The sequence below is a fragment of the Podarcis cretensis genome (assembly GCF_951804945.1).
Source record: "Podarcis cretensis genome assembly, chromosome: 10".
In the NCBI taxonomy this organism is placed as follows: domain Eukaryota; kingdom Metazoa; phylum Chordata; class Lepidosauria; order Squamata; family Lacertidae; genus Podarcis; species Podarcis cretensis.
The window spans coordinates 29,448,692-29,476,078 of NC_137179.1; the positions used below are offsets into that span (position 1 = coordinate 29,448,692).

Below are 27,387 nucleotides of genomic sequence, written 5' to 3' on the forward strand. Positions count from 1 at the left end.
ACCACACTGGAGAAACTGCAATGGCCTATAAGGCCACAACCAGATGAATTATGATTAGGAATATAAAAAGATGCCTTACAAGTCATGCATAGGACTGTGTTATGTTAATGCTTATCTTAGCCTTGCTGCCGTTTTTCATCTTTTGGTGGTGTTTTTGTTGATGTTCTTGAGAAATAACCTCTTCCTTTTGTTTTATGGCTTTACAGAACAACCCCCCCCCCCTTTGCACCTTCCCAAATGCAGCTGCATTAAATGACTCTTTACACGACTTCTACAAGGTATTTACTACCCTTCTAATAGCTGCCTGAGGAGGCAAATGGCATTCCTCTGCTAACACGCCTGGAGCTGCCCTTGCTCTGCAGCAGGCCAAATTAACTTGCAGGGTTAATATTTACCCAAGACTCCTTTAACCCAGCTCTACCCACGCAGGGAACCAGGCCGCTGGCGCAAAAGGAACTGGTAAAGTACAAATGCAGAAGTAGCCACCGCAAGCGGGCCCCAGAAGAAATTGTGGCGTCAGAAACAGGTTCCGAAACAAACACAGGGAAGAGAAACAGTGTGGGGTGTGATTCCTACAGTGAAATCCGGCTGCCAAAAAAATGTCTGAGTTTCTTCAGGCCAGGAACAAGGTGCTGGTAAAAGCTTGGAGAGACCATATTGGAGAGCCACTGCCAGCCAGTGTAGACAGCACTGAGCTAAAAGGGCCAACGGCTTGAGCCTAAGGAGCTGCTCTATGCCAACTTTCCACAGCCCTCCTGTTATGTACTGAAGTTCTCACCCTGGGCCAGCAGGGGGATACTGTAGATAGTTATGCAAATAAGGGATTGAAAGTGACGTTCAGTGATTGGATAGTTTTAGAAAATTGTTACAGTTACATTGTACTGGAGCTCTATATAAGCAGGCTGACTGAACCCTTCAGTTCAGTTCTGTTCTGGCCTGTGATTAAACAAGAGCTGTTTGAAGAATCGCTGTGTCGTCTGATATGTTCACCCACAACTTAACACCTCCTTTACAAACCCTTGCCAGACTTTTGTGGCATCTTGCACATGTCAATGGGCACCTAGAAGCAACAGAAGACAAGCTCTGGGAACAGACCACCGCGCTCGCTCTCTCTAAATCAACTTCCTTTTCAGAACACAACTCAGAAGGTAAGCCAAGAGCTCTGTTATGTACCAAAATCCAGCTGGGGCTGACTTCTGCATGGTAGCTCTTAACTCTCCCCCTCCGTGTATTTCATTTACTGCGCTTCACCTTCTTCCGCTCCACCCCATTCTTGGCCCCCATGGGGAAGGGATAAGATGGAAGAGTTCAAGGCTGAGTGATCTTAGCATGTCATCCTACATCAAGGGGCAGCCAACATGGTGTTATTGGACTCCAGCTCCCCATCAGTCCAGGGCTGAACAGCCAATGGTCAGGAATGATGGGAGCTATAATTGGAGGGCACCCTGTTGGCAACCGCAGCTCATGAGATTTAAGTGAAGACAGCCTCTGTTGAGTAAGTGCAACAGCTGACTTTCTGGAGGCCCTTGTGGACCCTGCCTCTTGTTTCTGACAAAGCACTACAGCTGTTCCTCTGCTGACAACCTGGGGACTGAGGGGGAATGAATCAAAGAGGAACAGGAAGTTGCCCAGGAACAGAAGCGACAGCCACTCCTTTCCCTAGAAGGGGCCATGCGTCACTGGTAAAGTATCTGCTATGCAAGCAGAAGATCCCAGGTTCAATCTTCAGCTTCTCCAGGTAAGGCTGGAAGTGACCCCTGCCTGAAACTCTATAGAGCCACCACCAGTCAATGCAGACAACACTGCAAGTCCGACTTGCTATAAGGCAGATTCCTACTTACACAGTTTGTGCCTTTAGCCACACAAGAGGCAACAGGTGAACTGCAAAGAGACACAAATCAAGAATTGTGCAGAATTCCAAGCACAATTCAAAGTATTGGTGCTGACCTTTAAAGCCCTAAACGGCCTCAGCTCAGTATACCTGAAGGAGCGTCTCGACCCTCATCGTTCTACCCGGACACTGAGGTCCAGCTCCGAAGGTCTTCTGGTGGTTGCCTCATTGTGAGAAGTGAGATTACAGGGAACCAGGCAGAGGGCCTTCTCGGTAGTGGCACCCTCCTGTGGAATGCCCTCCCATCAGATGTCAAGGAAATAAACAACTATCTGACTTTTAGAAGACACCTGACAGCAGCCCTGTTTAGGGAAGTTTTTAATGTTTAATGTTTTACCGTGTTTTTAATATTCTGTTGGGAGCCGCACAGAGTGACTGGGGAAACCCAGCCAGATGGGTGGGGTATAAACAATAAATTATTATTACTAGGCAAAAAGGAAGGAGTGGAGACAGAGGCAGGCAACTAGGAAGAAGTTGGAAATGTGCTTCCTTCCCAGTGAACTCAAGAAGCAGCCAGTCATTCATTTCCATTGTTAATGCTGTTTAATTCTCTTTCCATATTCTGGTCTTCAATAAAAAGGGTCCATCAATAATTTAGGCACAATAAAGCAGTGGGCGCAGAGGGTGTCTCTCCTGCCCGCTCACAGTCCCTCTGGCTGAGGGGACACTGTATGTCCATATGCGTGCATACGAGGGCACCCCATCCCCCCCAACGCACACACATACTTCCATCAGGATGTGAACGGAGGTAGAGACAACAGCCACAGAGAACAAAGGAAACGAGGAAGGGCCTGGGAGAGTGGAGTCGATACTGGAGGCAGTGAAATGCAGAGGCACATTTTCCCCGTTCTCGGGCTAATTGAGGGAACGACTGGACCACAAAGGAAACGGCCTATGTCTGTAGGATATCTGGGGTGAATCACAGATCCAGAACATCATCAGCGGGTCATGGATCGAAGCCTCTGTCCTGCAGAGGCTTTTCTGTTTGCAGACACCTCCAGACACCCATCACAAATCCCTCTCCTCGACCCACACAATCCTGGTCTGCTCCTGGAAGATGTGGGCCCGCACCACCTTCACCAGTTCCTCCGCACTGGCCCAGGCGTGAGAATCCACCCAGGCCCCCAAGCACGGCAAAGTGTGCAGAGTCCACTTGGCCTTCTGGCACTGCTTCAGCACCTCCGAGTCGCGAAGCCCAGGCTTCCCCAGCCAGCTCCTAGGAGGGAAGAGCACAGCAGAGAAACATGCCATCAGTAGACTCCTCAAGACGCTATGAATAATGCATTCGCCGAGATGGGTTAAGTCAAGCATGTTAGCTTAAGCATGTTGAAGTCTAATGGTCTGATCCCAAGAACTGATGGACCGCCAAGCAAATGCTCCAGTTGGGAGCTTCCTCCGCCCCCTGCACCAGGACGATGTCACAAATCACAGTCCACGTGCGTTCCCATCTGAAGCAAAACATTCAGGATTTTTGCAGAAGGAGCTTAAAAAAATTCAGCTGTAACTGCCCAAAGGAGAGTTTTGGCAACCGGTGAAACCTTATGGTCCATAGCATATCTGGGGATGGGGCGCAGTTCAGTGGTAGGGCACTCGTTTCATGTGCAGAGGGTCCCTGGGTTCAATCACCACCCAAGGCCAGGAAAGACTGCGTGTCCAAAACTGGGAAAAGCCACTGCCAATCCATATAGAGAAAACCGAGATGGGTGCAACTACCCATATGGCTTCTAATGTGGTGGTTTTTAAAAGCTTTCTGCATCAGCACTGCTTGTGAAGGAGTTGCAGGGAAAAATTGAAGCAATGAAGGTGCGGGTTTTTAACTAGAGGTTGGATGGCCACCTGTCGTGGATGCTTCGGTTGAGATTCCTGCATTGTAGGGGGTTGAACTAGATGGTCCCTTCCAACTCTGCAATTCTATGGTCCCCCAAGTCAGTTGATTCAGAATATTGGCTCAGCCTACTGGGTCTTAGTGTCCTCTTGCACAGAATGAGAATAGTTCCCTTAAAACACTTCCTTGAGGCTACGGAGTTTGGGAGAGGACCAACAAAGATGGGGAAATTGTCTTTCAGGGAAACTTGTCAGCTGTTATACTCATCTTCTCACTGCAAGACACCTGTGTTCTAGGGTGGTCAGCTGGCAGAGCAAGAAAGAGGACATGGCTCCTGCAGTTTTGATTGCAGCGCAGAAGAGGAAATGTCAACAAGCATAGCTTGCTACACCTCCTTAGACGGTTCAATACCCCAGTCCGCTGCCTTATATTCATAGAATCATTAAAATTGTAGAGTTGGAAGGGACCACAAGTGCCATCTAGTCCAATCCAAATCTTTTGCCCAACGTGGGGCTCAAACACACGACCCTGAGATTAAGAGCCTCATCCTCTACTGAGGGAGCTGCACCAGTCCATTTGTCCACACTGACTGGCAGCAGCTTCCCAGGATTTCAGACAGGGCTATCTCACAGCCCTACTTGGAAATGCCAACGACTGAACCTGGGAGACTGAGCATGCAACACAGATTTCAGACAGTGTCTCTCCTAGTAGCAGGTGCTAGAAGGTGAACCTGGGACATGCTACACGCAAAGAAGATGCTCTTCCACTGAGCTATTGCCCTTCTCCAGGTGGTAATTCAGTAGGGCGTGGAGCTGGGTCTAGGCACAATGGAAAGGTTGGTGCTTCTCCTGGCAGGCTCAGCTAGAGGAAGTAGGGCTCTCATCTGGAGCTGTGTCTCAGCAGAACAGGGGGCGCCAGACTGCCTATACCATCTGAAGCCAGTCTTCCCATCTGCATTGCAACCCGTGTCAATCCTGAGAAGGGCTTTTCATACCTGACTCCCCTGACATTCTTCTCTGTGACCTCAACATGGATAACGATGGGGTATATTTCACTTTTAATTAGTTCCCTCGCCACCTGGACCTCCAGCTCCAGCAGGCAGTGTTTGTTCTGCAAGGAAATCCAACAGATTTACTGATTTAAATGGAAAAGAAATAACCCGTCCCTGACAAGTTACATTAAATCAAACCCTACACTGTGAAATATCATTGCTTTTCCAATAGTAATTCCATTAAAGGATGGGATTTACAACCAAACCAGTGAGGAAAAGAGAGAATTGAAGGGCAGGGTCAGTTGATATACAGCACGTTGGGTGTCCAATACGTCTGGGTGGGAGGAGATCTCGACACTCACCTTCAGGGACACTCGGTCTCCCATGCTAGTCAAGGAGAGCATCCCCCCACAGACCTGCAGAGCTCACCAGCTTGCAGATCTGCACTCAGAAGACCCTCTTCTCTGCAGAAGGACAAATGGGATGTGTACAGATATTACACAAAATGGCAGTCATGGAGCTTACATAGGAAGTTGTGGAGACAGCTTGGTGGGACTGGTTTGAGGCAGAGGAAGACAATTTGGATTCCCCTTCCCTGGAAACAGGGCCAAAGTGTAGCCATTACATTTCCCACAACTCCAGATGGCAGCTAGTACACTCCCTGCTCTAAGAGGAATTTTAATAGTCTAGTAATTGGGAGTAGCAGTGTAGAAGCTCTCTCCACAAAGAGTTGCCTGGGTAGTGTTACAATAAAAGGGGAATCTAATTTGTCTCGGGTTTTTCCATAAGGCGTATTTAGCATAACCGTTTGTCTCGCCCTGCCTCTGAGCCCTGAAATTGCAGTGCTCTTGTCCTCACCTTTCCAATAGCCTCCTTGATGGTGCGCATCTTCCCACAGTTCCTCTGGCTTTCAGAAATCCCATTAGCAATAAGACTATTCTTGGAGGAGGCAGAGGAGAGTCTTTGGTCTGGAAGGGCATCTGTGAATGCAGGGAGCAAAACCACAAAAGGATGGGTCTTGGAGGAGATGTGCCAATAAGCCTGAGTTATCATGGGGGGTGCGGAGGGATGCTTTCAAAGCCTAGGCCAGGGGTAGGCAACCTAAGGCCCAGGGGCCAGATGCGGCCCAATCGCCTTCTCAATCCGACCCACGGACAGTCCAGGAATCAGCATGTTTTTACATGAGTAGAAAGTGTCCTTTTATTTAAAATGCATCTCTGGGTTATTTGTGGGGCATAGGAATTCGCTCATTTCCCCCCCCAAAATATAGTCCAGCCCACCACATGGTCTGAGGGATGGTGGATCGGCCCATGGCTGAAAAAGGCTAAGAGGTGCACCTTCAATCTGAAATTCTCTTTAATCAAAATTAAGTCCCAGTGAATTCAGCTACATTTACTTTCAGTTAAGAGTGCAGGGAATGGAAGCCTAAGGCTAACCTGTGAGTCAAACCCATTGAACACACTGGGAGATATTTCTGAATAAACATGCATTGGATCGCACTGTAAATCATGCAAGTTGCAATGCAGAACTTTTCCCAAAAAAAATGCCCTATTTTTTTTTCTTTTGCAAGGGAAGGAAAACAGAAGCAACATCTTTTGTTTTTATGACCTTAGCGCTGTAGTTCCCAGCAGTTTTGTTAAGGGGATCGACCAATGGTTTTTTTCTTCAAGATCCATCTATTGGCCTGGACCTCGACGCAGAAGAACTTCCTGTCCTTTCGTTTTTCACACCACACGGTACAAGAATTATAGCACAAGCTCAAGGTTCCACATTTCACTGCATTAGGAGGCATTAATCTCGTATCAGCAAACCTTCTTTGCAGCAACACTATGGGCCATGAACATGGGTCAGTGGCAGGTTTTCTTCTTTACATCATGGGTGGGGGACCTGTGGCCTTCTAGATGATGTTGGACTCCAACTCCCATCATTCCTGGCCATTGGCTAGGGCTGATGGGAGTTGGAGTCCAACAATATCAGGAAGGCCATAAGTCTCCCATCTCTGCTTTCCATGAATAGAGATCCTCAGAGTTCTGTTTCCTGCACCCAAAGTGTGGAACCTGCATTTGTGGGGCTCACGTAGGGAAGAGCAAAAGGCAGAAAGTCTTGTCAAAAGTCAACCCCCACCCACTTCAAGATGCAGAAGGAAGATCCTTGCTCAAAGCAAGGGTGGCGAACCTGTGGTCCTTCAGGTGTGGTTGGGCTACATCTCCCATCAACCCCAGCCAGTAGGACCAGCAGTTAGAGATGACAGGGAGTTGCAACCACTGCAAAGCCTGGATCACCCCAACTCTGAGCTAAAGGCATGAAAAGGAGACTTTCAATGCTTACTCCTGTAGGAGTAAAGATTATTAAACCAGAGACTCATTTCCTAGCATGGTCTCAAGGTGCAAGTCCAGAGCTAGGATAAAGAAAGCAGACCCACTTGGGGTTTCCACCTTCTCCACTGCCCCTTCGTCAATTCACTCAGCCTCTCCTGCTTACCAGACGGGCACGAGCAAAAGTCATGATGGGAGGAAGGGAGAGCCAGAAGGTTCTTAATGAGACGGGGTGCTAAGCATGCAGGTGAGAGCATGACAGGACGACGGGTCTGAACCATGAGAGGGCAAACTGGGCTGTAGGGCTTTTCAGTTCCATCTGCAAATATAAAGGCAGTGTCAATCAGCAAGAGAAGCGAGGGCAGGCTTGCTGGCTTCAGTGATTCCTTATCTGTCTTTAATATGGTGATGGTTGGGAGCTGCGTGGGCCTTTGAGGTCGCCATTCCCTGACCCCTGCAAGCTCTGCTCAGCCCTCTTCTGGCTGGAGAGGGCCTGCTTATTTATTTTCCAAGCGGAACAAGGAGTCCTGTGACCCACCACGAAGCAGGGATGGGAAACCTGTTGCTCTCCAGGTGTTGCTGGACTGCAGCTCCCATAATTCCTGACCACTGGCCATGCTGGTCGAGGCTGATGGGAATTTGAGTCCAATAGCAACCAGGAGGGCCACAGCTTCCCCATCCCTACCACCCTACCATAAGGTAAAGGGACCCCTGACCATTAGGTCCAGCCGACCATAAAGACTAGCAAATAAGACCAGTGAATAAAGCACAAGCTTTATTCAAGCAACAGCAAGTGTCTATCACCATCATCTATGATTTACTGGAAGGTAGGGAACCTCAGTCCTGGGGGCCACATGCAGCTCTCCATTTGGCCCTCGATGAGACTGTGCCACATACCCCTCCCACAGGCCACACCCTCCTCAAATGCTTATGCCAGGCTGTGATACAGTGGTGCCTCGCAAGACGAAATTAATCCGTTCCGCGAGTCTCTTCGTCTAGCGGTTTCTTCGTCTTGTGAAGCAAGCCCATTGACGGCTTAGCAGATTAGCGCTATTAGCGGCTTAGCGGCTTTTAGCGGCTTTTAGCAGCTTAGCGGCTTAGCGGATCAGCTGATAAGCGGCTTAGTGGCTTAGAAAAAGGAGGGGGAGGAAAAAAACCCCGCAGGAACTCGCAAGACATTTTCGTCTTGCGAAGCAAGCCCATAGGGAAATTTGTTTTGCGAAGCGCCTCCAAAACGGAAAACCCTTTCGTCTAGCGGGTTTTCCGTCTTGCGAGGCGTTTGTCTTGCGGGGCACCACTGTATAACCTAATCAACAAAGGCAAGAATCACATCCATTGTTCTGCCCGCTTTGGCAAAACTCCTGACCCTCGGAAGGTTGCCCTTGAAGGAATGGGGTCCTTGGGCTGAAAGGGGCCCCCACCCCTGCTCTGTAGTTATCTTGGGGAAAACGAGAGGGAAGGAATGAGATTCCCATGGTTCCCACTTCTTTGGCAGGCACACAATGCCAACATAATCCAACTCTAAGGTTATCATCAGAGTGCCTTCTCCAAGATCAACATGTGGTTAACAAAGGAAGGGCCTTTTCAGTGGTGGCACTGTGGCAATGGAGCGTTCTCCCAAGAGAAAGGCTCACCTGGAACCCACTCAAATGCCTCATCAGTGCCTAGCTAAAAGCTTTATATATATATATAATCTATTTAATCCTGGCCCATCTTTATGATTTTCTAGATTGGCTGTTATTCTTTATTTTTATGTACTAGCTATTTTAATGTGGGTTCCCCCCGTTCACTTTATTGAAAGCCACCCTGATTGCATAATTAAAGGGTGGAGTGTCCACAAATTAGTGAATGAATAAATACATTCAATGGGGCCAGACAGTCAGAGCATACAACGCCAATCCTGGCCTGGCTGCCAATTAGTTTCTGGGCCCAGTTCAAAGTGCTTGTTTTGACCTCTAAAGCCTTAAGCAGCCTTAAGGACTGCAATACCTAAGTGACTGCCTCTCCCCATATGAACTAATCCAGACCCTGTGATAATAATCAGAGGCCCTTTGTCATGTGCCTCCTTCACAAGAGGTTCACAGGGGCCTTTTCTGCAGCCCCCACCCCCCACTGTAGAATGCCCTTCCAAGAGAGGCTCGCCTGGCACCTTCATTACATATCTTTAGGCACCAGGTAAAAATGTTTCTCTGCAACCAGGCCTTCGGCTGATTAGCATTCTATGTCTTATAAAAATGTGTTTGAGGGGAGGGGGGGCGTTATTGGTTTGCATTTGTTCTCCTTTCTATTTTGGGTTCTTACTTTTTATTTTTATGTTGTGAGCCACCCTGTGATCTTTGGGTGGTGTTTTGCATATTGAATAAATAAAGCAAATCCTCATGAATATGCAAAACACACACAGAGAGACACTGCCCCTGTACAGAGAGCCCGCACACCACAGTAGGTAGACCATTCGTGGGAGCTACTTATCTGACGTTAACTCAAGAGCAACTCTTTTCTGTTGGGAGCAGAGGTTTGCAAATTCACCTGGGCAAAGCTCTTGCCAAGGGGCCTCCTCACTCTGCCCCCCTTGCTGCTTATGTTTCACCAGGCGAAGCTGGTCCAGGGCCCGTTTCTTCAGCTGGAAAGAACAAAGAGAAAGGGAGGGGAGGGGAGGAGGGGGAAGGAGACAGACAGATGAAAGCATGCATCACTCAGGCGCTTGCAAAATGACAGCTACATGTTTATTATTGGAAGTTAAATAGGCTGTGCCTTGAGATACAACTCCCCGAGTGAGGCAGGGCATAGCAGCAATTAAGAGCCTTCCTCTCTCGCAAGCTCCGGTCCTTCGAGAAAACAGCTCAAGATAACAATGCAAGGCATTTCTCTGCATCTCCCATAAGGGAAGGCTGTCCCTAAGAAAACGCTGCACCAGCAGAGACAACGGCTACCACACAGGGAAGTGTAGCACTTTTCGCCTAGGCTGTGTGTCGGAGAGAGAAAGGCAGCAAGAGACCAACTACCCACTCACACACCCGATCCAAGAAACCAGACACTGAGGCTAGGAAGTAGGAGCCGAGGACTGCTCCAAGCTTTGCAGCCTGTGGGCAAGGGAAGAGGCTTAGACCAGGATGGGGTTTTCTCTCTCCATCTTCCCTTCCCCACTGCACCCCTGGATTTTGCCATGGTGAGCCTCCCGAACTCAAGAACTGTGATGATTTCCTAAAATGCAGAACCCTCCTGCCTATAAATTGGTCTAAAACATCACAATCCTGCATCTTCAGCCACTCGCGGTAGCTTATGACCACTAGACTTTTCACGGCAATTCCACATGGGTGCGAGTTTTTATACTGTAAAAGTGATCTTCAGTTGAAGGGCAGTTACTGATTGATTGACTGGTTTGCAGGTTCCAGGATTGAGTCTAGACAATTCCTCTTGTGCACAGCTTACAAATGTGAGCCTCCTCTCTCAACAACTTTGGCATAACAGCCAAGGAGTTATACCAAAATCACCAATGAGAAGCAACCATTCTATCTGCTTTTCCCCCTCTGCCCTCTCTCAATCCCTTTTCCTTTGGGATTGCAACCCTGAGGATAGGGACTCCCTTACTAGTGCAAGCTGTTTTTGGGAGGCTTTTGGAGGGGGGGGGTCTCCAAGAGTGGAATAAAAGAACTTTTATGATTAACAATAAGGACCACTGGTCCTTTCTTCCCAACCCACACATTCCCCCTGTTCTCTCACCTGCAGCTTACCTTAGTCTTACAGCCTTTTTGCTGGGCTGCCACTTGACTTTTCTCCTGTATCTTCAAGAGTTGATGAGCCCTGAAAGATGACGGCAATTGAAAACCAGTTTGCTGGGAGCACACACACACACACACACACACACACACAGAGAGAGAGAGAGAGAGAGAGAGAGAGAGAGAGAGAGAGAGAAGCAGTACCATGGGCCAACTGCTCTCAAGAGGCACAGGAATTGATCATTCCAAATGCCCTTTTTAGTGAAGAAGGCATATTGAGATATCTCTCATCCTCACAAACAGCCAGGATGGCGAGCCTAAGCTCCTGTTTCGCTTAGCAAGGCATGGAGACACAGAGGTACACTGTCAGTGCTTCCAAACAGTCAGCGTTTTGCAGGATTCAAGCGCACATCAGAACTTTGGGTTTGTGCAACTAAAGTGGATTAAGGGACTCTTTCGGCCTAGCAGAACAAATCCAGTTTAACAAAAACAAAAACAAAAGCCAGACTTAATGCAATTTGGAAAGTGATGGGGAATTCAGTGGAAACACTGGAAAGAGGGAGGCGCAACTGGGCTTTCATTAAGGAAAGTCAATTAATCAAATGGATTTCAAAAAAAAAATCAAATGTGCATAAATGTGCGTACAATTACAACAATAGCTTATGTAAGTGAGGGGAGGCATGGTGATGGAAGTGCATGCTTCAGCAAGGGCCATCTGTGAAGAAAGTGATGTGGGGGGGGGGTGCCACTTCAAAGATATGCCTGCCACCTTCAGTTTTTGCAAGTATTTAGGGTAAACTCACATTTAACTTAAAAAAAAAAACTTACCATCCAATCAAACCAGAGATCCTTTTTCCCCCAGTCTATTAAAATGGCCCTAACCAATTAATTTAAATTATTAAAGGTTGCAGCCTGAGCTTTTATATACACATCATTACTTCCGGAGGGGCAGCCGTGTTAAGTCTTTTGCAGCAAGAACCATTTATTATGGCAAATTCCGTTAGCCTTTAAGATGCCACAGGACTGTGTGGTCATTACTTATTTCCACTCTGTTCCAAGTGCTTTAACACAATTCTCTTCTCATTCATCTCTAATGATACTGGAGGTGAGCTCAGCACACAGATCCCAACCAGGGAAGGCCACATGGATATTCCAGAGCTTGAATCCGGTTCTCCCGAATCCCAGCTCACATCCACTGATTCACCAGTTCCCTACAGCTCCCAGGCAGCCTCTGCAACAGCAGCGTGGCCACGTCTCCACCTGGTTGCCCCCCACCAAATTTCTGCCTCTGTTGCCTTACTCAGCACTGCCTGCCACCCACTCAGCCTTCTCTAAAAATCCAATGGAAACACAATAAAAAGCACAGCACCAAATAAAACTCAATTAGCACTCCAAAACCTGAGTCCATCTAAAATTAATCCAATAACACTACATAAATATTACAAGATACCTTTAAAAACCCAGTTTAAACAAGGATGCTTTTGCAAATCCTGCTAAAAACCTGCAGTCTGGACTTGGGCAATTCTCAGGGGGCAGAATGTTCCACAAAGCTCTTGTGCTGTTCTCCAACTGTTAGGATTCCTCAAAGGAGGAGGGCCTTACCGGAAGAAATTAAATGGGGGTGGGGAGGTACTCACTAACAACCTCCCCTCCTCTCAGTTGTGGGTTTCCCTATAAACCCTTCTCCTACAGCACCCATATCATAGTGGTGCTTAGATCTATGGGTTACAACTCACTGTACCTTGTGCTAGTCAAGTGCTGCAACTACAAAAAAATAGAGGGGAGTCTTAAGAAGCTGCCTGATGCCATCTCTTGGTATTAGTTGCTCTCTCAATCTCTGTTATGGGTTTATTTTGCCCAGCAGCTGTTTTCCAGGTTCTACTACCCAAAGAGCATGACTGCATCTAAATGTGCTTAAGTTACAGGGAGGGAGTTTTCCACTGAGCATCAGGAGAAAAGTCTTGAATGGTTATGGGAAGGGTTGTAGTGCAGGGCTTTGAATGCTGAAGGCCCCACGTTCAATTCCCATCATCTCCCAGTAGCACTGGAAATGTCTGTTGCCTGAAGCCCTGGAGAGATGCTGCCAGTCAATGTAGACGCAGCCAGATGTTCCAGTGGCCCTGACTCCTTATAAGTTCCCTGTGCTCCTAAGAGCAGCTTAGAAGGCAGCCAATGACCAAAGCAGGGTGGTCTTCAGGCAAAAGCTGGGCAGCCATCAGGCATTTGGAACGCTTGAATTCTATGGATTCCCTGACTCAAGCACAGAATTGCACTAGGTGACCCCTTGACCCTTCTCTCCCTCCCTCCAGTTTTAAAATTCTGCCTCGGGCAAATCTCGGCTGCATCACCTGCTGCTGCTATCGTCCTTTTCCCCATTTTTAACTAGAGATGCCAGGCATTGACCTTGGTTGCTTCCAGACAACCCGCTTACTGATCGATCATCCCGATTTGTTCGCAGGGAGATTAGATGATGGGTGGCTGTTTACTGAGCATCCATTCCGATTTGCTTGCTGGGAGGTTAGAGGATGTTGCCTCAAGTGTTACCCCACACTTTCCATTGCACTTTCCAGTTTGTTTCCTCATTGCAAGAAGTATGATTGGGGCAGGGCAGGGCAAGGTGGGAGGGAAGGTGGTGGTTACATAAGGCCTGCCTTGCCTAAAGGATAACTTACAGTGGTGCCTCGCAAGACGAAATTAATCCGTTCTGTGAGGCTCTTCGTATAGAGGTTTTTTCGTCTTGCGAAGCAAGCCCATTAACAGCTTAGCGGATTAGCGCTATTAGCGGTTTAGCGGCTTTTAGCGGATCAGCTGTTAAGCGGCTTAGCGGCTTAGGAAAAGGGGGGGGGAAGGGAAAAAACCCCGCAGGAACTCGCAAGACATTTTCGTCTTGCAAAGCAAGCCTATAGGGAAATTCATTTTGCGAAGCGCCTCCAAAACGGAAAACCCTTTCGTCTAGCGGGTTTTCCGTCTTGCGAGGCATTCGTCTTGCGGGGCACCACTGTACTTAGTAGAGCATGAGATTCTTAATGTCAGGGTCATAGGTTCGAGCCCCATGTTGGAGCAAGGATTCCTACATTGCAAGGGGTTGGACTAGATGACCCCCGTGGTCCCTTCCAGCTCTACAATTCCATGATTCTCTCATTCGGCTATAACTGCACAGCCTGAACTTGTCAGTTTGACTGAATCCCACCCCAAAAGACTGGAAGCATCCCTTGCGCATGCAAAGCAGCCCTCTGCCCACTTAAGTTCTTGTGCATTAAATCACGCCCAAGGGACAGAGACCCATTACCTGCTGTAGTTAGGTACCGTGCCACTGTCCAAGTCCTGGAGGGTGAAGGGATCCACGCGGGCACAGTACCACTCCAGCCGCCCCTTGTACAAAGTGTCTGTGACGTGAAGGATCTCCCGGTGCTTCACGCACAAGGCGTAAGGGTCGGCAAGCTCTAGGAGGCTCAGGTTGGCCCGCACGTAAAACGAGTCGCCAGGAACCTTCTTCCCAGCATCCAGTGCTTCTTTGAGAGGCTGGTATCCTGGTAAAGAGAAGAGGATGCAAATGAGAAGGGCCCTGCTGGATCAGGCCAAAGGCCCATCTAGTCCAGCTTCCTGACTCCTGCATTTGCCAACCAGGCATGGAAGCAGCAGATCTCTCTTGTTGTTGCTGCTCCCCCCTCCACCACCAGTACAGCCTCTAGCATGCAGAAGAGACAGCAAATAGCAGTTGAGAAGCCCAAATAAATGCATTAGTTTTTGATCCAAAGCATGTTTTACCATCCTCTTCAGTAAAACAAATGGGGGCTCAAGGAGAAGCTCACAAACATCAATACAGTCCCTGCCTTCAGGCTTACAATCTAAATGACACAGCACAAAAGGAAAAGTGACTGGGAGGGAGGAGGAGGAGGAGGAGGAGGAGGAGGAAAAAGGCAAAATCAGGTGCGGTTTTGTAACAAAGGGCCCCTCCGCACTTGGTTTTTGTTTGGGTTTTGCAGATAAGGAAGCTCTTGTAATGACCACAGCTGGAATGAAAAGAGTTCCAAGGAGGAGGAGGAGCCATGAGTTGCTGGTCTCTCGGCAGAGCAGATGGATGGAGTGCCCTGCTTCCTTTCCCTCCAACAGCTGGAGCTCAGTAGAGCGATTGTCTCCAAGTTATTGTTGATGGAGGAAGGAACCTGATGGAGCTCATCGCGATGATGCATTATGTAAAGTGCACAGAAAAAGTCACACGAGAGAGGGCAATGATAGATAGAAGTCTTCAAATTCTGTGTAGCTGGGGGGAAAGTTCCACATAAAATTAGGAACTCACAGGAGCTCCAAAGAAAAAAGAAAAGAAAAGATGGGAGATCTAGAAGCCTCATGTATCCCTCTCCAACATCAGATAAGCAGGTGTGACTTAGGGGGCCCAATAAGTGGCCCCTCTACTCCTCCTATCCCTCCTGTGAACATGGTGTTCAAAAAAGCATTTGAGAGAGACAGAGAGAGAGAACTTCTGTATCCTGTTACTGATCAGCATGAGAGCAGAACAACACTGCCTTGCTCCAAAAACGGAGCAACAGGAAGAGTCAGTGGCTGGTCCCCTCTCCTTGCTCTTTTGCACGGAATTCTGCAGTTCCAGCATTGTGACAAGGCTACTTGGAGAAGTCCTATAAAGTGAGGTTCTGTATGTAAAAGAAGCACTAGTTTAAAGATGCTGATTATAGAGAGCTGATTATGGAGAGAGGGCTCCATAACAGCCCTGCTACTCAAAGGGAAGAGAAGCATCTGGGCTTCCAACCCAAACTGCCCTCCAGGCACTAACTCCCATGAACTGAATCCAAGCTAGTGGGAGTCTGGCTTGAGCCGGCCAGATTTTGGACAAATTCCATCTAGGTGACTTAAATTAAAATTAGGGGCTCTTATCACTGCAAGGGTAATCCTTAAAGCTGTACAAGCAAATTAGAAAGCCATGGGATACCAGAGACTTGCAGCAGCAATGGGAAATCTGTCCCAGCATGGCAACCTATATGACACCCTAAATGAACGGCGTGGTATACACTTCAAGTATTGCAAAAGAAAAGCATAGAGCTACAACAGGGGCACTGCACTGAACTGCCACTCTTGGCTAACCGCAAGTCTCGTGTGATCTGATGGCAGGGTTCTAAGATATCATTCCATAGCCACAGGGACTAGAAACTTGGTTTGTGCTTACTTTTCCTAAATAAATCAAAACTTGAAAAGTGGCGGCACCCTAGGCCAGATATTCAGCTAAAATATTTCTGCTGCAGCATCGCAGCTGCACAACAGACCCACAGCCTTGACTGTCCAGATTAGTTAAGGATAGAACAATCACATATGCAGGATTGGGAAAAAGTGGCTTACCTCTCATATCAGGGAGGAAAAGCAGAGCAGATGGATCATCCCAGTGCAGCAGACTCAGGTAAGCTACTTCCAGGGTGCAGTTCTCCAGAGAGAGCACTTCCCCATTTAGCTGTGGACCCCTAAGCTGCCGCAGAAACACACACAGAGCAGAGATGCAGGGATCAGTTACAATTAGCTTTGTAAAAAAATAATAATAATCTGGACTTTAAAAAAAAGAAAAAGAACTGTGCTGCTACCTCTCCATCCATCCCCTCTGCAATCTTTAAAACAAAACAAGCAAGCAAGCAAGCAAGCTGTAGGCTGTTAATGCACGCTTGATAGCAGGTTTCCCGGGGACAGGAGATCTGAAAAAACAGGCTGCTGTTGGATTCTTTGATCTTTCTTCAAAGAAGGGGTGCAGGGAATTGGGAGATCCTAAACTGAAGAAGAACTTTCCAGAGCTACTGAAACAGGCTCCAGGCCGCTCTGTTCAGAGGTGGACTTGTGGCCTATGCACATTCACCCCAGTGCCCATGTGAATGCTGGGGAATGGGACAACTTCTGGGGAGAATCAGGAACAAAGGAAGCTCATTCTTGCAGCCTAGACGATTATCAGCCACTAGGGTAGCAAATGGACAGACATTAAGAGCAGCTATAGAACAAAGGGGGGAGACCCTAGGCCCAACTTGGCCCTTGAGATTCTCCCCAGTCACACCCTCCTTGAGCATTTTTGCCTGGCTGGAATATGTCTGTTAACTCTGCTAATGCCTCTTGCTTGCCTGGATGTGAAACTAGCCTGTCAAACAAAAGTAAAATCGGCATATATTGCTCTGCCTGCTTTGCCTCTGGCCCCTCCCACCATGAGCACATGGCCCATGGAAGGTTGCACAGATGGAAATGCAACCTGTGCGCTGGAAAAGTCTCCCCAGCATCGCTAGGGCAGGCGATGGGAGTCGGGCATTTAAGTGGGCACAGGTGTGCAAATCAGATTCAGAAACTAAAAAGGACGCCCAATCTTTTCGTAGTTGGTGTAGCCTGGTGGGTAAAAGACTTAAGAGCTGGGACTCAGGATATCCTAGGTTTGAATCTTGCCTCTACCATGAACTTGTTAGGCAAGGCTCTCTTTCAGATTTCTATCTGCAAAATGGGAACAGCAGCAGTACTTGGCACATCCTACCCAGCTGTTGCAAGAAGGACAAAGAGGTAATGTATATGAAGTGTTCTGGGAACACGGAATGCTGCCTTGTACCTAGTCAGACCGTCATTCCACCTGGCTCAGTATTCCCTACACTAAGGATGTCGCTGGACTACAATTCCCACAATCCCTGACCATCAGACTCTGCTGGCTAGGGCTGATGGGAGCTGGAGTCCATCGACACCTGGAGCACCATGCCACAGGCTCCCTACCTAGCCGGCTTGCACAAAGTGCCAGTGGTTCTCCAGGGTTTCAGACAGGAATATTTCCCAGTCCTGTCTGAAGATACTAGAGATTGAACCTGGAACTTTTTTCCATGGAAAGCATGTGCTCTGTCACCAAGTTACATCCCTCCCTAACCACCTTGATTGCTTGCAAAGATTAAATTACATGTGAAGTATAATTAGTATAGTCTTGGAATAGACCAAGCCCACATCCACATATCAGCGCCATCCTCCATGGGGGGGGGGGGGGATTTATGCAAATAAACCACTTACGACCTGATGCCAGGTTTACTTATGCATGGGTGTAAATGACATCTCCATTGCAGGACTTATGCAAAAGTATGAGGGGACCCGTGCAAAAGTAACTAGGCAGCAGCTGAATGTCTGAAGTAAGACATTTGCAATAAAGAATTCAGCCACTAGGTGTCATTCTGCATTGTATATCTGACTAACCAAGAGACAAACAAGGGGAGTCACCTTTTGGTTTATTACTGCAGTCCCCCCACCCATTCCACTTCCTTATAACTCTTCCCACTCCAACATTATCTGCAATTCCATACATTCATTCATACCTCTAGGAGTCGGCATCCCTCTCTGAGCCCCACGCGCTCCGCTTCTGAGCCTGGCCTCACCCACTGGACATAAATCCCAGTTGTGTTTCCTCCAAGGATGGTGATGTCCCCAGCCAGTCTGCTGCTCTGGGGTGCTGGGACATCTATGGGCCCCGTGTGAGGCAGATGCACCACAACAGACCTGAATGGGGAAGTAAGACAGCATGGATTTAGACTCTGGTACCTCTCATTCTCTGTTTCAATGAGCAGGATATGCGGCCGGGATGGACCTGTGGCCCTCTAGATGTTGCTTGGACTACGAATCCCATAATCTCTGTCTTACTGACCATTCATTGGAATTGGGAGCCCAACAACTTTTGGGAGTCCAACAACTTTTGGAAGAACCACAGCTTCTGGTTGAGAACAGGATGCTCGACTAGAGGGACCTTGGTTAGAACTTGGAGAGCTGCTGCCAGTCAGAGCAGGCACTGATGGAGTAGATGGGTCAACAAGTCTATAAAAGGCAGCTTTACGTGTTCCAATCTTCACAACCAGGTGAAGCGGTGGAAGCAGCAGCAATGGTTGCAGGACCCAGTAGCAGGGAGGGGAGCTGAGTCCTGGAAACGGATGCCATTCAACTGTGGGCACAGACCTCACAGAGTTACCCAGAGTGGCTGCCCCACTTAGGATGCCTGCATTCATAGGGCTGCCTCTCCAAACCATCAGGGAGGCAGGAGTGTTTGTTTGAGAAAGGGAAACAGACCTCCTGGAGAAGTCCTGCTTGACCGAGGTTCTAGACAAGCAGATTTCTGACTTTGCCCTGGTGTAGGCACTGCTGGAAGAGGAACGGGATCTGGCAGATGAGGGAGTGTTGATGGCGCTTCCTGAGAGAGACAGCCAGAACAACAACAAGTTACCATGGGCAACATGCAAGGATTCATAAGTACTTTTCATCTGAAAGGCATTGAAGTCATTGGGCCGGGGAAACCCCAAGCTCCAGAGCCGCATTTAAATGATCCAACTACATGGGCAGCTGGCCATGTAGGTTAGGATTCACACAACCCCACCCTCAACAAAGTTATTAGGTCACTTAACACCAGCTCGGTTGCGCAATGGACAGCTGCGGAGAAAAGCAAATCCCAGACAGATAGAGTAAGGGCAGTGAAAGCTCAGGATAGGGGCTGCATGCCTCCCTCTCTGACCCTCAGGACTCTTCCTAGGCCACACCTCCTTTGCAAGCCACGCCCCCTCGGTGGCCCTGTTGCACACCCTCCTTTCGCCTGGCTGGAATGTGTCCCCAAACTGTGGTTATGTATCCAAGCTTGGGGGGGGGGAACCCTCTGGCTTTTGTGTGTTGTGAATGTTAACCTACATTCAGTGCTCTGCCTCCGGTCCTGTGCCTCTTCCTTCATGCACCTCTTGGGTTGAAAAAAGGTCCCCCCACAAACACACACCTGAGCTAGAATAATCTCAGAAGAGACCCCTCGGTACATAAGTTTTGGAGAACAGTGTATCAAGCAGAGTGGCAGGCAGGCAAAAGGATGGTCAGCTGTACTCCACCAATACCTAGACTGGATTCTTCCAAATGCCCATAAAAGGAGGCAGCAGGACAAATCCAGGAGTGGACAAATCCCCAAGTATTTTGGAGTGGACTCTGGGCAAATCTCTCCACTTTCCAAAGCCTCTGACTGCACAAGCCAGACACGTTTTGCACACGGGCCAACTGCCCCAAGGAGTGGCGTTGGTAGAAAACTCCACAATCTAGCCAAGGCCTGAGATATACAGTGGGACAGGCGTTGGGAGATTTACAGCCTGTCACCAAGAACCGATAACAGCCTGAAGCTGAAGCATTTATCTCTTCCGGTTCCCACTCCTCTGAAACTGAATCAAATTTACTGTCAGACAAAAACCCGCTGTAAATTAAACACACCAGACCGGAATAGCCTCAGAACGATGTGCTGGCGAGACCCTGGAGGTGGATCCCAAGAGCTGGCAGGGGAAGTGTGGGGCAAGGGTGCCCCCTCGTGGGCACATGGGCAAGCAGCTGATTTGGCAGGGGGGAGCCCACAGCTCTCAGGAAGAGAGGCTCTATAACGCAGGGGGTGGGAGCAGGAGAAGGATTGGCAATACCTGTTAAGTCTTCCAAGCTGCCAAAGGACCCACAGGACCAACTAAAAGTACAAAGGAAACACAGAAGGGATTAATTCAAAAGCATACAAACATCAAAACCATCCCTCCACCTTTCTCCAGTGTTCTCTTGATGTCTTTTGTTGCATTTGGATCCTTCCCTGTCTCCAAACAGCTCTGGGTGGTTTGCATGACGTTCCTGAACAGTCAGCCGTCCCAAATACTAGCTGAGGGCAAAACAGGCTTAGCTACATTAGGTGGGACTGCCTGCAGCACAATCAAGCCACTTCCAGGGCTTATCATTGCAGAGATGCTCATAGATGCAGCCCTAGAGCCAGCTTTTGCATCCCTTCTCATAAACGACAGCTGCTCATCCATCCTTCTGCACACAGACATCATCTGGTCCTACCCAAAAAGATACCCCACTTTCTCCGGAGAGGGCATATTGAATTCACCCCACCTTTCCTTCCTTGCATTTATCCCTGTGATCTACTATAACTGGTGCACCTGTATCTCCCTAGCTGCAATGAAAACCTCTTAGGTCCTCCACATTTGCTGCCTGCCACCCCCTTGCATCCCACAGCATGCACAGACCACGAGGTCTCAGGTCCTGCCCACGGAGTCCCTTTTTCTTTCTACCTGACATGGGGAGGGGAAAGTTTGAAAGGGAATCTTCTCCTGCTGAAAGAAGGCTGGCTGCATTTGGAGTCAGATCCAGCCCTTTTCAAGCTGCACTCAACTCAAAATGGGGTTTGTCCCCCCCCCCCTTCACTGCCTCCTTGCTCTCCATGACACCCCCACCTTTAAAAAAAGCTTTATGTCCAGGAAACAGGTCAGTGGGAGAGCAGAAAAGGGATCCATGATGGGAAACTATGAAAAGAGCATCATCACATCCAATGAAAGGCCCTATATGGCTACTCTCCTGCCCTCCTACACAGATTCTACCTCCCTCCTCCCTCCCCCCCCCCCCTTAGGAAGCAGGAGACTTGGAGAAGGGGAAGAACTGGGATTTTAAAGCATTCAAGTTCAATGCTTTAAAAAAATCCCTTGAGGCTTTGCCTGAGGCTGAAGACACCAACATGTAAGAGAGAGTGCCATTGCGCTGGGATTCCAAGTGTCACCTCTTGATGGGGGTGGGTCCGTCCTCACGCTGCCGCCGAAGAATGGAGCCAGTGCAGGGGGGGAAGGGAAAGATGGAAAGGCGGTTTATTTCTCTCTCGCGCTCTGGAGTCACTTCCTAGGGAGAGGGGAGAAAAGACCTGAAAGCCAAAACACCACACACCCCACAAACTTCCTTGTCTCACTGTTCATCAGCGAGATTAAAACCTAGTAAACTGTAAATCAAGTGTGTGTACAGTCATAACTCGGGTTACAGCCACTTCAGATTGCGTTTTTTCGGGTTGCGGACTGCCGAAACCCGGAAGTACCGGAAAAGGTTACTTCCAGGTTTTGGTGGTCGCGCATGGACAGAAGCACTAAATCACACTTTATGCATGCGCAGAAGCACCAAATCGCAACCCACGCGTGAGCAGACGTGGGTTGCAAACGTGCATCCTGCACGGATCACGTTCGCAACCTGAGGATCCACTGTATAAGTTTGTGTATGAGGAGAAAGCCTATGGGGGGTGGTTGGATGGAGGGGGTGCATTTCACAACAGGCAGCATGAAGGGCAGAGTTGCACCACTATTTGGGTCGTGGGTTGAAGAGTTTGAATCATAGAATTGTAGAGCTGGAAGGGACCCCAAGGATCATCTAGTCCAACCCCCTGCAAAGCAGGAGTTATAGCAGGGGCAGGGAACCTCAGGCCCAGGGGCCGAATGCAGCCCTCCAAGCCTACCTGCCTGGCCCTTGAGACTCTTCTCAGACCATATAAACTTCCCAGCCGCTGCTTCACACTCTCATTTAGTGTTTTTCAGCCTGATTGGAATATGTTCTTGAACTCTGGATAAACAAGGGAGTGTGCAGAAACTAGCCTAGCATACTAAGGTCACATCTACACCCACTGCTCTGCAAAACAGTGAAACAGCTGCCTAAACTCTTAGGAACAGAGGAAAATTGCCTCATTCCAAGTCAGAACATTGGCCCAGCTCGGACTGCGTTGTCTCCTCTGACTGCCCACAGCTCTCTGGGGTCCCAGGAGGGGTCTTTCCCACCAGGACTTAGGGCTGGGCAATATCTGGTTTTCGACATCGTGATATTATCAATTATATACCAATATATCACAATGTCTGAAATGAGGATGGAGTTATGTAGAGGCACTGGTTGGCTTCACGTTTTCCACCGCATAGTGATTTTTGCCAGCACCTGCTCTTGTGATTCGCTGGCCCCTGCAGGAGGCGGAGGAGAGCTGAGCTGGCTAAGTTAAAGGAGCTGCAGGAACGGAGAGAAGCTTTGGCTGGCTTCACGGTTTTCCTCACATTGTAATTTTTGCATAGCACACATACACATCATGATTCAAAATATATTGCCAGGTCAAAAATGATGAAACCGATTATCACAATATGGACTTTCAAACAGGTTTTGGATGATGTATTGATATATTGTCCAGCCCTACCAAGATTAAAGGTAAAGGTAAAGGGACCCCTGACCATAAGATCCAGTCGTGGTCGACTCTGGGGTTGTGGCGCTCATCTTGCTTTATTGGCCGAGGGAGCCAACATACAGCTTCCAGGTCATGTGGCCAGCATGACTAAGCCGCTTCTGGCAAACCAGAGCAGCGCACGGAAACGCTGTTTACCTTCCCGCCGGAGCAGTACCTATTTATCTACTTGCACTTTGACGTGCTTTCGAACTGCTAGGTTGGCAGGAGCAGGGATCAAGTAATGGGAGCTCACCCCTTCGCGGGGATTCGAACCGCCAACCTTCTGATCTGCAAATCCTAGGCGCTGTGGTTTAACCCACAGCGCCACCCGCGTCCCTAGATTACTTGATTCTTTTAAACTGGAGATGCCAGAGATTGAATCTGGGAAACGTTTACATGCAAGGCATGAGTTCTACTACATTCTGGCTTTATCCAACCCCTCTCTTACCCCGTTCTGGCTTATACAGTCATCAGGGAAGACGACATCCAAGACGCCTGGCGTATCAACCACTCCACCCTCCAGCGATGGAGGCTTCTCTACCATGCTCCAAGTGCTGCTTAGGATGGAGCAAAGTGAATGGGAGGAGGAACACATCTGCAGGGTGGAAAAACAAAAGACGTCTCAGGGGTCAGCTCCTCAACGAGAGAGGTGGCACTGTTGAAATTTGGCAAGAAGCTGCCCTCTCCAAGCTGCACCTCCTGCAGCGATTCTAGGGGGGACAGAGGAGAGGCCACAACACCTCTGACCACGAGCCACTTCAAAGGTTAACTGCACCACAAGACTGCCCAACTGAAATTAACCAACACACAGGCTGCACTCCTATGCTCACTTACTTGGCAGTAAGCCCTAATGAAAACAATTGGGCTTACTTCTGAGTGAACACACACAGGCTTGCATGGTTCAAAAATATATGTGCATACGACAGGTAATGAGGCTCCCTGAAATCACACCATCTTCAACACGCTTGAGCTATTGTTTGTCTATCTTGGGCAGGTGGAGCTGCAACCAGAGCTATTCTGTTACTGAATGGTAGGAAAGCTTCCACTATGGATGTACACGGCAGATACTCATGGCCTACTTTATTATGACATGTGCTTCACAACACAGCAGGGTCCCTCTCAGGTTGTGGCATGAAGGCGCATGATCCAGCTACCTTGCTGAAGCAAAGCAGGTGTGGCTCGAGTGAGGGCCTGGATGGGAGACCACCTTGGAAACCCATGCCTGCCAGCTCAAGCTCCATAAGAAGAAAAGCAGGAAAGACCCACTTGAATTTGAAGATGGACAGCTGGTAAAACTGCAAGTTTGCAGTTGAGGGCTTAAGTAACAAACCAAGAGCTTGATAAATTCTCGGCTGCTAGTTTACCTTCAGCCCATCCCCTTAACGTGCAAGGAATTCTGTCCTTCCCTCCTAACTTTATTCCACTCAAGTCTAAGCTGCTGCGCCTTCCCACCTTCCAAAATATCCACCTTCTCCCCTTCCTTTCTGCCCAAAAGCTTTCTCCTCTTTTCAAAACGCACCTTCTTGCCTAGGCCGCTGGTGCAATGGCATCGCTGCACCTGAGCTTCAAGGGTGCCAATCTTGCCCTCGGCCTCTGTGAGTCTGCCCAGCAGCTCGTCCCTCTCTTCCTCCAAGGCCCGGACACGCTTGCGGTACTGGTCCTTCTCAATGAGGATTTGGGAGTATTGCAGCTGAACGCCATCTCGGCTCTGGATTGCCTGAAAAAAACACATTCCTGGTGGGGGGTGGTTGACATACCTTGGGAAGGTGGGATTGCACACAGACAGACGCTTTCTTCTGATTTTGTTTTTTGTATACTGTAATGGAGTATACAAATTAAGCAACTTTGCATGCCTCTGTTTATCTTGCACAGCTTATCGATTCTGCTTTCCATAGCCAGGGGACAGGGACAAGGAGTTACCAAGAACAATAATGCCCCACCCTTGGCTACTGCAAGGTCCTCTTCTGCCAACCAGGTGCCATCTGTATGCATTGGTGTCTTAAGGACTAGAGAGCCTGCTTTCTGGAGAAATTTTGGGTTTCCCCAGATGCTGAGCTCTGGAGCTCAGTATCATATCCCACACTTACGGACTACAAATCGCAGACAGGTACAGCAAGGCTCATACTTGGCTGGTAGGATACCAATCCTCAACTCCCTGCAAGTTCAGGAATAGAGTGGGGGGGGGGGTCCGCCGCATGACGGCTTCTAATGGGAGCACCTTCTCACTGGACACTGCTGCCCTCCAGATACCGGTGGACTCCCAATTCCCATCAGCCACAACTAGCATGGCCAATAGTCAAGAATGATAGGAGCTGGAGTTCAACAACAGGTGGGCCACAGGTTCTCTCCACTGTGGCCCAATGTAGTGATGAGCTTTTCAGCCACTGCCTTATATGGTGACATAGGACTAAGGAGAGGAGGAAGCCACCAAAAAGGTCTCCATTCCAGTTGATCTCCTCTGCTTCCAAATACTTTTCCTAGCATTCCTTCCATTTTGGCTTCTTGATTCTCATGACTAACTACATCAGTACCACTCGTCCTCACCTAGCAACCCAGAATGATAGTAGAGGGATTCTATCTCTTATCAGAGACCCTTGCTTCTAGCATAAGGGGAGACTGCCTTAAAGAAGCAGCTCACCTGATCTCTTTCCTTCTCAATCTCCTCTAACTGAGCCAGCACAGTATTCATTCTGTGTTTGTACAGGTCACAGTTCTTCTGCAGAGTTTGGTGCTTCAGCTGGAGGTCTTCCTTATCTTGCAGATACTGGAGAGGTGGGATGGGGGGCGGGGAGAGAATCCAGAGGGTTACATTTTCAAGGAATATATTTAGGGCTTAAAACTGCTGCAGGTTTAGACCTGCAACCTGTGCAACCAGATCTGTAACACATCAAGTGGGAAAAAAGAAGGATGCATGTGCAAATATTTATTGTCACCTCTTTGCAAGCACACACAGCTCAGCATACACCAGCTAATGGGGTTGAAAGCCTGGCTTCATGGTAGTAGCTTTGAACAGGGCTAGTGTCAGCAGTCAGCATTGATGGGCAGCTGCCAAGAGCCACACCCGGTGCCAGCACTTTGGTCCTGCTCCTCTTCTTCCTGGCTACCTCTGCTTGTTCACCTTCCCCTCTCTAAGCAAGTGAGCAGTGGAAAGAGCAAAGGCAGGGGCAGGCGGCAGCATCCACTCATCTTGCCCTCTCCTTCCGGGCAGTGAAGCCCAAGAAGGGTCATGGCACAGCGGCAGAGGATCCGCTTTGCACGCAGACAGTCCCAGGGTCAATCTCAAGCATCTCTGGTCCAGCTGACAAAGAGACTTCTGTCTGAAACCCTGCAAAGCTGCTGCCACTATGGACAACACTGAGCTAGATGATGCTATGGGCTGTCTTGGTATCAGGCAGCTCCTAATGTTTCTGTGAAGCAGATTGGGCTGGGGCCGGAGTGAAGGGGAAGCAAAAGAGCCATAGCGAGGAGGGGACCCACTTAGAGAACGGTGACTTTTGAAAGCAACTTGGTGAAGGGCCCTGCAAAACCTGGCTGAGGCATTAACAACTGAATGCGTTCAGACCACAACTGCATCAAAGCTTCCCCCAAAACAGATGCCCGGGGAAGGGGCAACTGACCTTATCTCTCAGCTCCTCAGCCCACTGCAGCTCATTTTGCACAGAGTCCAGTTTCTGGCACAGTTCCTGCCTGTCTGCTTGCGCTTCCTTCCAGTCGTGCTCCAGAATGTCTAGAAGGATCCTCTCAGAGCCTGGGACTGGACCTTCACCTGCTACCTAAGCGACAGAAACGCAGAATCACCTGCCTAGTGGGATGAGCCGAGTTAGGGATAGCATGATGGACAGAGAGAGAAACAGCAGGCAGCACTTGCAGAATGGCTGTTTACAGTATCTCCCACTGGGGGCTTCAGAGTAGAAAACGTCATCTATATATACTTTTTTTGTTTTGTTTTATAATTTCCCCCACCACAAACTGCAGGTGCCTCTTACACTACAAGCTCCACACCATTTTTTATGCCAGGATGCTGGCCTAGATGGGCCATTGGCCTGATCTGGCAGGCTCTTCTTATGTTCTCAATCCTGGGAATTCTAGTTTGGTGACTCCCTATCCACCACCTCACAGAACTACAACTCCCAAGGTTTCCTGGGGAAAGGAATGATGGGAGGTCTGCAGGGTGGATGTGCCCTAACAGCTGGTTCACATGCTAGCTCTGTTTGCACATAACATGCCGGTAGGGATATCCAAGATACTGAATGGAAAATATACCCTCCATCTCAAACTAAAGAACCAAACTGTGAATGATTGAAGCTGTAATGTCAAAATGTCGTAACTAAGCAATGCTTTATGGTTCATTAGGAACATGGAAAGATGGGGTCACGTCTTCCAAGATAAGAACCTTATAATTTCATGCTTTATGGGCCCTGCTCTTAAACCACTCCAAGTTTAAATTACACAGTTTTAAATGGCAATATCAACATTTTGCTGAGCATGTAATAGATTTATATAACGAACTGATCCTATCCAGATGCTGCCTCCTCACCAATCAATTTATTTTCACATCCCCAAGTTAAATTATGTCCTCTCCTGGTTAAACCTTTCTTCTTTGGGGGGCTGGGGGATTGGAAATAATCTCAAACTGAAA

General features: G+C 48.7%; 1 protein-coding gene and 1 long non-coding RNA gene across 4 annotated transcripts in view; one reads left to right on the top strand and one right to left on the bottom strand.

The window, feature by feature from the left end:
- The window catches only part of LOC307225433, a 180,651-nt gene that overhangs the window by 5,308 nt on the left and 147,956 nt on the right, over nucleotides 1-27,387 (top strand). The window lies entirely within an intron of this gene.
- CARD10 (caspase recruitment domain family member 10) overlaps nucleotides 2,416-27,387 on the bottom strand; it is a 43,284-nt gene continuing 18,312 nt past the window's right edge. For all 3 annotated transcript variants that reach the window (XM_079992299.1, XM_079992298.1, XM_079992300.1), the window contains 16 exons: nucleotides 26,366-26,521; nucleotides 25,387-25,512; nucleotides 24,268-24,465; nucleotides 23,197-23,343; nucleotides 21,288-21,403; nucleotides 20,170-20,210; nucleotides 18,803-18,923; nucleotides 18,061-18,241; nucleotides 16,091-16,214; nucleotides 14,028-14,268; nucleotides 10,754-10,823; nucleotides 9,549-9,642; nucleotides 7,189-7,341; nucleotides 5,566-5,687; nucleotides 4,711-4,826; nucleotides 2,416-3,107 (listed from right to left, as the gene is read on the bottom strand). In XM_079992299.1, coding sequence (XP_079848425.1) covers nucleotides 2,900-3,107; nucleotides 4,711-4,826; nucleotides 5,566-5,687; nucleotides 7,189-7,341; nucleotides 9,549-9,642; nucleotides 10,754-10,823; nucleotides 14,028-14,268; nucleotides 16,091-16,214; nucleotides 18,061-18,241; nucleotides 18,803-18,923; nucleotides 20,170-20,210; nucleotides 21,288-21,403; nucleotides 23,197-23,343; nucleotides 24,268-24,465; nucleotides 25,387-25,512; nucleotides 26,366-26,521 — 2,214 coding nt within the window. In that variant the 3' untranslated portion in view covers nucleotides 2,416-2,899. The remainder of the gene's footprint in view (nucleotides 3,108-4,710; nucleotides 4,827-5,565; nucleotides 5,688-7,188; nucleotides 7,342-9,548; nucleotides 9,643-10,753; nucleotides 10,824-14,027; nucleotides 14,269-16,090; nucleotides 16,215-18,060; nucleotides 18,242-18,802; nucleotides 18,924-20,169; nucleotides 20,211-21,287; nucleotides 21,404-23,196; nucleotides 23,344-24,267; nucleotides 24,466-25,386; nucleotides 25,513-26,365; nucleotides 26,522-27,387) is intronic.